The sequence below is a fragment of the Sprattus sprattus genome, assembly GCF_963457725.1.
Source record: "Sprattus sprattus genome assembly, chromosome: 4".
NCBI classification, from domain to species: domain Eukaryota; kingdom Metazoa; phylum Chordata; class Actinopteri; order Clupeiformes; family Clupeidae; genus Sprattus; species Sprattus sprattus.
The window spans coordinates 20456166-20468682 of NC_137923.1; the positions used below are offsets into that span (position 1 = coordinate 20456166).

Below are 12517 nucleotides of genomic sequence, written 5' to 3' on the forward strand. Positions count from 1 at the left end.
TGCTGAGAGACGGGTAGCACTGCTGTCGCCATGGCTACTACTGTCATTATTCCCGTAATTGTGGTGCATTAGTTTAAGACTAGTTAAATTGTGTTTGTGTTTCATTTTGCCTATTTATCTACGGAAGCCGCAGTAGCAGGGTTTGGTTTGCCCACTTACTGACATAAACCCTCCTGAGGGAGGTGCAGCTTTTTCTATTGTTGGACTGAGAACTCAAATCTGTAAAAGAGATGGTTATTTATTCATAGGAGTGTTGTCACTGAAAGTGCTTTAAAAAAACCTAAAAAACAAGAACACAAGATAAAAAAACGATTTTGATGAAGTCGCTTTAAAAGGATTTTACATATTTGACAAGTTATGGCAGCAACATATCGTATTGTAGTTAGCAGCATCAACTGCTACAACAGTGTGGTGATAGACCGTCGGGTGCAGCACACAGTACACTACTGTAATGGGCCTTGTGGGGCCCTCAAGCATGGACTGAACTGCACAGTGGCCCATCGGAGCACATGTGCTGAACTGCTGGATGTCCCCACGTCCAGCGCTCACACCCCAGGAATCCATGAGCCGATAAGCAAAACACTGGAGAATGGAGGCTCCGGACCTGGAGTTTACTGTGATGACTATCACCAGACCTTCCCTGGTCGCCTGAAGAAGGGATCAGGCATGCAAAGCTCAGGCAGCCTCAAGGACATCACAGGAGAGGCCATCAATTTGGCCAGTGGCAAGATGAAGGAGTTCTCCTTCGAGAAAATCAAGTATTCCACCAGCCACGTCACCTTCCGGAAGGGCCGCAAAGTGAGACCAGACTCGTTCAGCAGGAGGTCTACTGACCTGGACATCATCTACGGCCACTTCAGTGGGAACGACGAAAACTGTCCTCCCTTTGGTCTGATGCAGAAGTCTGTAATGGAGGAGCACAAGCTGAGCCGCAGCTCCTCACTGGAGCACAGCCTCAACACGGTGGCCTCGCTTTACCTGAGCAGCCTCTCAGAGGAGAACCTGATCGCCCGCATCCTGGAGAAAACCAGGGCGGACAGCGGCGCCTCAGGGGAGGACATCAAAGCTTGCCTGGACATCCTGCTCAAATGCTCTGAGGACCTGAAGAAGTGCACAGACATCATCAAGCAGTGTATCAGGACGAAATCCACAGGAGGTGACGACGATGACTCCAACCCAGACGTAATTTACAAGAACGTGATGTCCCGTTTGTCCAGCTATCTCAAGAGATTGCCACTGGAGCTTGAGCAAGGGCGGCAGGAGCACAGCGACCTGGCTGAGCTGGTCAGCGCCCTGCACAGCCTGCAGCAGAGTGCCTTCTCTCCTATCTTTGGCAACGAGCAGCCGCCTCGGTATGAGGATGTAGTCCATTCCCCTCCCCTCTCCAAACCCAGGCCAAGTTCAGCTGCTCCCTCCACCCCCGCCGCGTCCTCTTCTCAGACCGACTGCCGTGAAATCTCCACTCAGGACTCCATGGGAAATGTGAAAGTAATCAAACAGACATATGGGGGTCCACAAGCTCGTGCATCCACTCCCACCAATGGTGTGCATCATGGAGTACCGACGATCCCCTCAAGCTCACTGCCTTATGCGAGCAGCCGCCACGATGCCTTCTCATCAACCAATTCTCTTCTCTCCTGCAGTAGTGACAGCATCTGTAAGGACACTATGGAGGCACTGTACATAGAGGAAGAAGCTGACATGGGCAAGCTGCCAGAGAGGAGGTCTAGAGAGGAGAGCAAGCACAGTATTTGCAGTTCAGCAGAGGCGAAACACTTCCCTAAGAAACCCAGTGGCATACCTGAGCCAAGTAGCACCAGCATGGTGTCAAATAAATTACCAGAGGCCAGCAGGAATGGAGCATCATACAAACCAAAGGCTGACTCTGGTGCCAGCCAAATGTACGCCCCAACTAAGACTGCAAGCATGGATTCCAGGACATTTTCCAAGCCCACTACTCAATCGTCCAGAGGCAGCAGTGAAGACATTGATAAGCTGCTAATGGACTTGGAGTGCCTATCTCAGAATATGCAAAAGGAGCCTCCACTGCCCCCTAAAATGAAAAATCAACAGCAGAGACAAGCTGGACAGCAGCATACAAGTGGAACTCAGACCTTCAGCAGCAGTTGCTCTGGAGCGAACGGCCCAGTTACCGCTAAATCCCAAGGTTCCTCTCTGGCAGCGTTGTCAAATACCAGTGGAGGGCCTAAAGAGGGTACTGAAGAGGACGATGGAGAGCTTCTGCTGAGGATCCTGGAGAGTATTGAAAGCTTTGCTCAGGAACTGGTGGAGAGTGGTGCCGTCACCGGCACACAGTCCAAAGAGAAGGAGGTGATGCGTCTCCTCCAGGACACACTGGCCACCACCGCTGCCGCTTCCACTACTAGCAACAAAGTAGAAGCCACACCACAGCCAGAACCTGCCGAACCCCCAGCTCCACCTCGGGCTCCCACTCCAGATCCAGCCCCCGTTCCAGCTCCTGCTCCTCCATCTATACCCACAACCACAGCTGCTGCTCCTCCATCCATACCCACAACGACAGCTGCTGCTCCTCCATCAATACCCACAACTACAGCTGCTGCTCCTCCATCCATACCCACAACGACAGCTGCTGCTCCTCCATCCATACCCACAACGACAGCTGCTGCTCCTCCATCCATACCCACAACTACAGCTGCTGCTCCTCTGTCCATACCCACAACCACAGCTGCTGCTGCGCCCCATGGCCCTGCAACATCAGCCCCTGAGGCGACCGAGGCAGGCTGCAACCTGCTCCAGCAGACGCCTGAAGTCATCCGGGTGAGTTCATGAAAACACACCCTCTGCAATACACAACACTGCTGCTGCTGGGGTTATATTTGAATGCTAGATTGACAAGGTGTAACATGCCTTCTTGCCATTGTGTCGAGTTGATATTGCTATAGGGAACCCTATCCAAGAGTTGTGGTTTCACATAGACTGACACAGCCATTTCTGACTGATTATCAGGAGGTTCATGTCAGTGAGGTAGAACATTAATTCGACCATCTACTGAACCACAAAATGAGAGTGTCTACAGTGACTGACTAGTAGTAACATGAATATTTATACATATTTATTTCATTGCTTATGTGATGGATGAGTTTGGATTCCAAGGTGTTTAGTGTGATATTTAGTGTGACCAACAAGAATTGCAGTTTCAAGCCCTGAACAAAGCAGAGAAATATTGGGAAGTTGGTACATGTCAAATTATATATTAATTCTAGAATTAATTCTTACTAATTTAGGAGGTCTATGTATATCCTGACAGACAGCAGTAAGACACATATTGCTCAGAAGACTAGAATCTAGGGGCCTCTGTGTGTATGTTCATATGTACGTATGTGTATGCGATGCAGCTGTTGACCTCAAGCATATTGTGGTTGTTGGCTTGAGGTTTTGGTATATAATCTGTTTACTTTGGACCTGGCAGCCATGAATGCTCCATTGTAAATCAGTAAAAAAAAAAATGAAAATTACAGATTATGTCATGACGTCTGGGCCTGTTATACTGTGTTTACTGAGGCATATCTGGACAAACCATGTTTTCATGAGGGCCAAAATGAAACTATCTGCTACCTCTCCCCCAAACATGTATCATCGGTTGTTGTTTTAGATGCAACACTTGATGTTTACACAGCTTGTGTGTCTCTGTCTCCCATTTCAAGCAAATGAAAAACCTTTCCTTCACTTATCTGACCCTTGACCTGCATACACTCTCCCTTTCTTTTTCTCTTTCCAATGAGCATGTTTATTTACCCGTTCCGGTGGCGTAAACCAACACTGCCTAACCAGCTATCTAGGCCACTATATTTATGAGGTTGCCATGACACCTGTCATGAGTGGGACCTCCATAACGACAGCTACCCCCACTTGCCTATTTCTGCTCAGGGCTCACATGCTCTCTCAGCCACAGGCAGCTCCATCTGTGAGCCAGTGGGCCGCTGGCCTGGACTGTGACCTGACGGCAGCTGTGCTGAGCAGACCAGAGGTGATGAGGACACCTGTGACTAAGGGCATACTGCCGCTTTTTGCCTCGTTGGCAGATCCTGCAGCCTTTTAGTGATGGAGAACCAGAATGGGGTGCTCAGAACAGCTGACACACACATGCACACACACACACACACAAAAGCATGCACACACACACACACACACACACACACACACAAAAGCATGCACAAACACACACACACACACACAGGCATTCGCACACATACTCAAACATACACAAACTCACACATGTATACACACACACACACACTCAGAGATGTATACACACACTCACAGGCATGCACACACATACACACACTCACTCATGTACACACACACACACACACACACACACACAGGCATGCACACACTCACACATGTATACACACACACACACACACACTCACAGACAGACATGAACACATACACACACATACACACTCACACATGTATACACACACACACACACACACACAGACACAAAGATACACACACACACACACACACACATACACACACTCACACATGAATACACACACACATAGAAGCACATCTCCTCCTCCCCTTTTAATTATAAAGTGTGCACATTCTCTTCACACTGTCCAGGTGCCAGCGTGCCTGTTAGGGATGGTGCCCATTACTGAGAGAGCTTCTCTGCCCTCCCATGGGTCTGTTAATGTTGCTTTACACCACCATTTGTCTGGTTATCTTTAGAGTAGAGCTTAATGGAGTGCATTTGTCATGTTTGGGAATATTCAATGCTGCTTTGCAAAAGAGCCTTGTTTCTGATGCCTAAAATGCAAGCCATTGTAATTAGAATTGTGTGATTTTAGATGATGTGAAGAACGGTAATGACAGAATGTCCTGATGGCACATAATAATTTAATCACAAAACATGTTTTCTACGTACAAAAACATTGAGGTGAATGTGAAATGCCTTTTACATGCCGTGTATACATGGAATCCAAACTATTTATACTTTATGGCACACATTTTAATTTCTAATACTACCAGTAGTGGACTGCATGATGATGATGAGGAAGAAAAACCTAATCTTACTCCTGAAAAAATGCAAGTGTGTCATTCTCCGTGCAGCGGGCTCTGATTGGCTGGTGTGTTATTTTGGGAGAGGCCAGTGTTGTTGTAGCCATGCAGTTGGTGTGTCAGAGGCAGGGTCTTTCACAGCGTGCCGATAGCTTCACAGCAGGAGTGGTCAGCAGGGCCTGTTGGCACCAGAACTGTTAATGGTGTCGATTTGCCCAAAGCTACCCCTCTCCATTGCACTCCTCCTCCGCCGCCCTGGCACCTCCTTGTCATCCAGAGACAAAGGTGTCAGAAGGCCTAAATGTGTTTACCCCCCCCCCCCCCCCCCCACTGCTCCCCCCCCCCTACTATGGCATTTCGCTTAAGAGACTCACTGACGCCATGGGGAAAACAGACCCAACGGTGCTTCAGGGGTCAGCGCTAAGTTTGGGAATGGCTTTTGGGAACCCAATACCACTCCCTGGCACACACTCACTGGGGCGGCTATGCAAATATGACGGGTTGCGCCAAGTGCCCTGCCTACTGCCCCAATTAAACACAAAGCTGCCAATCACCAGGGGTAAACAAGGCAGAGGAAGAGCCGCCATAGACTTTTTGCCTGTGAAAGGGGCTTCCTGCAACCGATATTCATGGGCACACCTTAAAATTGGACTATCAAGGCTGATGAAAGGAAAAGGAAAATTAATAATTTTTTTCTCAATCATTTTCCTACTGTGGATCCCATTTCAATCACAGTAGGACCAAGGAGTGGAACAAGATGTGCCCCAGCATATCCCAGCTCAATACTCTAGTAGTGTAACTGAGCCCTGGGGTTTGGCCAGTCTCAGTGTGGTCTTTGTTTTCCTGGTTTATTTTAACTCTTCCTCAAGTGTTAGCCCAAACAACAGGTGAGGATCAAAAGAAAAGGTCAGTGGCCTAGGTCTCTCTGCCTTGCTTACGCAGTGCTGACAGGGTAATCGGGGGGCCCAGAACCTCTTGAGGCCAACCCCCTCTCAGGAAGCTCACAAGGTAAAAACTAATCCTTCCCTAAGGACGGTGGAGGCCTGTGGGAGGCCAGGCTGTATCTCCCCATAAACATGCCTCCCTCAACCTTCAACGTTGGCTTGAGGCCCTAGCGTGGGCGTTTCGAGCTGTGGCTCTTCCTTGAGGTCTTCTGGAGCGGCGGCCCTGGTGCTGACATGGTATTTTGTCCTTGCACCTGTCAGGAAGTGCTATTAATCTGCATGTTGACAGGGAACTCCAGCTTTGCTATTGAAGTGTTGCTGCTCTTACGCATCTGAGAAGATTCCTGCCGAGACCCAGGCAACAGACATGCAGGCCAACTGCAGAACACCACAAACAAGCCACTGAGCAGAGCCCAAGGGGAACGCCACAAAACAGAGTTCCATCAGCACCAACCCGAGCCATGTAGAGTAAGCATAAAATGAATGGAATCATTGTAAAAGTCTTTAAAGCACGAGGACACTGTTACATAATGCTGTGGAAGTTGGGAGGACCCCTGTTCCACTTGACATATCATATTGCTGGTTCTGAGGTTTCTAGGTTTATAGCCTCTGTATTTCTTGAAGTGCTGCATAATTTAGATATTTTGACCTGTCATGGCAGCTGCTGAGAGGCAGATGCAGTGCTCTCCTTTGATGTAGTTAGATAAAAGTGCTTTTAATGCCTCACCTTTTTGAAATTTCACACAGACATGTCAAAGGCAGACCTTCCCTTCCCATTTCTTTGATGAGAGAAAAAACAGAGAGAGTAGGAGAATGAAAAACGTATAGAGTTTTTATAGCTATGGACTACAATGGAACTGGATATAAGCAGACGCACAAAAATGGAAAACTGGCATAATGATAACAATAACAAATGAAAGGGACATCTGAAAGGCCACAGATAGAAAATGGAAAAATTCCATGCCTGTTTCCTGCAATTAGTCAAGGGGGCAACAGGTGAATAGCACGAGCGAGAACGAGAGAGAGAGAGAGAGAGAGAGAGAGAGAGAGAGAGAGAGAGAGAGAGAGAGAGAGAGAGAGAGCGAGAGCGAGGGAATGAGATTTTAGTTGGATGAAGACAGATAAAAAGATGAAAGTGGATCTCAGTGGTCCTTTACCAGCGTGGGTCCTTGTTTTGACAGACATTGTTTATTCTCGGCCTGTGGAGTATTACGTCATCTGCACTGCTGCTGCGCACCAACAGGAAATGAGGTCACACAAGAAACCTTGGCCAAGAGCTTGTACTAGGATTCCCCCTCCCCCAACGCCAGACAGGACACTCCGCCAAACCTGGGCTTCTCGTTGCTATTAGTAAAAGCTTTCCAACACAGGAAAATAATGGCCAAGGTTGGGGCGTGATAATACAAAAATGGAGTGGCTTCATGGCAACAGGAAAATAACCTGTTCTAAACAGAGCAGGCTGTGCTTGGCCATGGTGTGAGCTATGATATCACTGGACTGCCTCTCAGGCTCGCCCCTTTGGGAGTCTGTCCATAAGCCTTTTCCCAGCATAAGGATCTGTTTGCTGCCTGAAACATCGCTTCACTGCAATAGTTTGCTCCCCTTTTGCTTAATGGGCATAAAGCTTAAGCTGTGTTTCTGGTGCGCTGAGTCATATAGTGTACAGAACAGGATCGTCACCCTATTAGCTCAGTTTAACTAACTTTCCCGCTTTTTTTCTCAGAATGTGGAAGCGGTATAGCACCAGCATTGCTTAAGATACCCAGGGAGCACTGATGAATAAATAGATGTACCCTAGTTTATCTTGGTTTTCAAACAAGCTTCAGAGGAGGGTAAATGTTAACTTTGATTGTAATTTTCCCTCAAAGGATTTCTCTATAAGCTTTTCACCAAGCATCAGAAAGAAGAACATGCATCTCTGGCAACCTTCATGTAGATTGGCTAAAGGCTCATTGGCTTTTCCTTGTCCTTAATGAGTCTCTCTGAATTTCAATTTGATTGTAGGATTCAGTTTCGATAATTGGCTTGAAGAAACCAGAGCTTTGTCAGAGTTCTGTAAGAGTTGGGGTAGGCAGGAAGTAGGTCTCTGGTCTGTGTTTATCTACTTGTGGGTGATGTGTCTGCTGTGTGGCTGCGCTCCCATAGTTGTGCTGGGCTGCTAGACAGACGCCGTCTTGGTTTGCGGCGTGAGTTGAATGGCCAGGACACAAATGGCCCCAGTGCTGCAGTAGACCAGACGTGGAGGCTAGGACCTTTCACCATCTCGGCTACCCCACTTCTTCTCAATGTCTCTGTGTATTTTGTATGCAATGGCTGAAAGTTCATGGAGAAATTGCATTGCATAATTATCTCATTCCTGCTGCAGAAATAGATTTGGTCATTTGGTCAGTCAGTCAATACCATCTCGTCCTAAATATTCTTTGGTTTTGGAGTTATCTGTAGAAAGTCACCAAAACATGATGGATGTTTTGCGACTAAAAGATTGAGATTCAGCTGTAAATTTGCAATTATGAGCATGACTGACGATTACCCCATCGGATTTTTGGATAATTTGTCCAGGAGACAGAGTTGCCTTTTTTTCCTATTCGGACACAGTCTGGCAGTGTTTAGCTGAGGGATTACCCATCATCCCTGCTTGAGATTCCGGACAGTCTGGGAATCCCACCAGTTCCATTCCTCCAGTGAAAGTGAGGAGGAGGGATAAGAGGGAGTTGGTTATTAGCACTATAACACAAGACATGCAAACGGCAACCTCTCTCTTTAGTTTAAACAACCCTCGGGTGACTGCTCAGCAAATCATAATACATATCCCATGCAGGAGTTTTTTGTCCCGTGGTGCTCTTCTGGAAAAGGACCTTTCCTGAAAACAACTAACTGCATGCCTTTTAATCTCCATCTTAGAAGCAGTATCAGATAGTGAACAAAGAATAAGTGAAATGATGCAAACAAGCTAGGACCAGATCCTCATTGAGACTGGATTGCTATTCAGTGATCCAGTGGTCTGAGTGTATCTGTGGTAATCTGTTAGTGTCGGGGGCTTTCTGCCTAGGTGGGGTTGTTGTTGCAGCTGGGGCCGCTGCTGGGAAAGCGTGAGAGTGTCCAGGGACTCAGAGGGGGTGGGTGTGGACGGAGGGGATTGGAGAGGAGGAGGGCAGCAGAGAAGTAGAGGGGAGAGGAGAGGTGGAGGGGAGCAGAGAAGAGGAAGAGGGGAGCAGAGAAGAGGGGAGAGGAGAGGAGGAAGGCAGCAGAGAAGTAGAGGGGAGAGGAGAGGTGGAGGGAAGAGGAGAGGAAAAGGGGGAGCAAAGAAGAGGAGGGGAGAGGAGAGAAGGAGGGGAGCAGAGAAGAGGAGGGGAGAAGAGAGGAGGGGAGCAGAAAAAGGGGCAAAAAATAAAATGTGACGACAGCAAGCGTGACACCCAGGTACTAGGCAAACCAGGAATTAAGACACATATATCCCCAGCCTCCACACCACTATGAAGACTAATATGTGCCAGGTCTCTTTTTAGGGGAAAGAGAAACATTAGTAGTCATTCAACAGCTATAAGTTGTGAGTCAACCTGCCTGGAAAGTGTGACTGGCTGACTGTGTACATGTTTATGTATAGGCATGTGTGTGTGTCTATGTATGTGGTCTGAAAATAGAATCTGTGTCACATATGAATTTGATACCTTTGCTCTTACTCAATCCTTGGGAGAAATGTGTTTTTAGAGGGTGTAACGTTTTGTCCAGATGAAAATGACACTGCTTGGATGAGAGTAGTGCGGTCTGCAGAAAGACGAAGGGAAGCCTGCCATCTAGAGGTCCAAATAGGTCCACACTCCTCATCAGGAACAGTCTCATACTGAGTCTAAAGTCTTTGGATTAATTTCTGAGCACCCATATTTTATGTCTGTCTTGCAGCCTTAACACTGCTTTCCCACTAAGCCTCAGTGCCCTCACTGACATCTCTCCCACTCCCATCCATAGTGGAAGATCTATGGCCCCATTTTTTTCCATCCTTCCTTCTCCCAGATGCACACACACACACGCACACACACACACACACACACGCATGCACGTGCACAGTCCCCTAGAGCACCAGCAAATCTGCATCTTGACTTAGGACAGCTAGCAGGAGACCCAGCATGTCACTCTTGAAAGCCTCTTAAGCAAGTTAGACAGTGTATTTCAGAGGAAGTTTGTGTTATTTTTCTTGAAATTCTCTTTACATTCTGATGGCAAGAAAAATTATCTGTAATCTGTGGCAGTCACAGGGCTGTAAAGTCGGATAGCCTGCCTGCCTGCCTGCCTGTCTACCTACCAACCTGCCTACTCCCGCGCACTTTGCCCATGCATTCATTGCTCGTGACCGGAGTTTTCCACAAGGTTAAGCAGACAAACTGCTAAAGCTAGTGCGCCAGTCACACAAGAATGGCAGACATACTGCTAAAACTAGTGAGCTAGTCACATACGAATGGAATGGCAGATATACTGCTAAAGTTAGTGGGCTATCACACAAGAATGGCAGACATACTGCTAAAGCTGGTGCGCTAGTTACACAAGAATGGCAGACATACTGCTAAAGCTCGTGCGCTAGTCACACAAGAATGGTAGACATACTGCTAAAGCTGGTGCGCTAGTCACACAAGAATGGCAGACATAGCCTAATGCTAAAGCTTGTGCGCTAGACACACAAGAATGGCAGACATACTGCTAAAGCTAGTGCAGTAGTCACACAAGAATGGCAGACAAACTGCTAAAGCTAGTGCGCTAGTTACACAAGAATGGCAGACATACTGCTAAAGCTAGTGATCTAGTCAAACAAGAAAGTGCAGCCAAAATTCCAGCTCCAACCGGTACCTGTAACAGCTTGCACTGCTAAACAAAACAAGAAAAGAAAGACATAAGATAAGTAGAAAAGGCTACAACCAAAAAGAGGTTGGATAAAGCAAGAGGTCAAACCCTGAATATACATCGGAATGGCTTTTCAACTATAATAATACAAATTCCTATAGTACCTTTCTGGAGCCCAAAGAGCTTTACAGAATGCTTACATAATAGCCAGGTATTGGGAACCCTACAACCCCTGTAGGGATACCATTTTCTGTAAACTGCTGGATGATGAGGGTGCGACCAGAGCCTCAATTATTATAGGCTAGCATCTCCAGCGGAGTATCCCTGCCACTCGGCAGAGGCAGAAACTGTTGTTTCCACATTCGTCTGGACAATTGTATCAACTGTTTGTCATTGTTAAAAGATAACTTTAATGGCTGTAGACAAGCATTATGTATGTGCAGTATGTATGTATGTGTTTTATGTGTATAATTCTTGATTATTCTTAAGCAGAATGAAACGAGGGAAAAAAACAACCTTGTTAGTTGATCATTAGTGGGATTAGAGCATGTTGTGTGTCGAGTGTCCAATGTAGATCTCTACTACTCTCTGCTGGTGGAGTTAGGGAGTGCACACATAATCCACGAACACATACAATAGCTCATACAGCTTTTTCATTGTGAACATTTTCACAGTTATATATTTCTAAAGGCCAAATAAATGAATTGTCTACTAAAATAAAAAAGTACTCAAACCCCTATGCTTTTGATTTTCAGATTAAGGCTGATGAAAAATGATTCACAAATGACACAGGTGCCACTTATTTCTCCATAGCTAATCTTAATTAGGTAGGCTACTACCCATGAGTGGTTTAAGTAAAGATCTCCTTCTGAATATAAAAATCATTTGTTTTGAAATAACAGCGGAAAGAAGATTAATTTCTGCAAGAAAAAAGAAGAGCGATTGCTCAACAGTAGGCTAACAGAGGATTGCTAACCCTTGCCCAGCAAATAATAAAATATTATTACTTACTCTTATTTTTATTATATAATCTGGAGCACATGAGCAGGACACAGGCATCTGTCCAGCCAAGTTCAGCACAACATTGTACTGCATTTAAAGAATGGCAATGATACCTAGATTATTTTGAAATTCAAAGTCAACGTCGCTGAGTCTGCTGCTACAATAAATCTAAATTAAGGTACAGACAAATAGTATCTTTAAAAAAAATCTGAATATTTTGTTGGATATAGCAGATTACCCCAACAATAGGCTACACTAAGTCATTTAAGAAACCCACATCTATCAGAATGAGTGGTCCCTTCACGCTCTATAATATTTCATGTAAGAGTTCGGGAGTAGCCTATCAGTAGGCTAACAAGCAGCCGGATATGTAAATTTTGCCGAGTTACAAAAGCATTTGGTTTGCCCAGGAAATCGAACTCCAGTGAACTGCTTGGATGCACTGCTAACCGCTGCACTACCAATGCTCTTCGGGGAAATGTCTGATAACCAGATATGTAAGGGATAATGTATTGTCCGGAGTAGGGGTGCACGATTCAGAAAATGTCACGATTCGATTCGATACCGATTTTTAGGCTCACGATTCGATTCAAAAACGATTTTCGATTCAAAAACGATTCTCTACTGAAAAAAATTGATTCACAGTATGTAAATGTTAGTGCTGTCAAACGATCGTGATACATTTT

At 46.2% G+C, this 12517-nt stretch overlaps 1 protein-coding gene across 1 annotated transcript in view; it reads left to right on the forward strand.

Moving 5' to 3' along the window:
• The first annotated feature begins 231 nt into the window (after nt 1-231).
• ppp2r3a (protein phosphatase 2, regulatory subunit B'', alpha) overlaps nt 232-12517 on the forward strand; it is a 33904-nt gene continuing 21618 nt past the window's right edge. The window contains exon 1 of the mRNA XM_080836681.1: nt 232-2799. Within this exon, the coding sequence (XP_080692807.1) occupies nt 358-2799 (2442 nt within the window). The 5' untranslated portion in view covers nt 232-357. The remainder of the gene's footprint in view (nt 2800-12517) is intronic.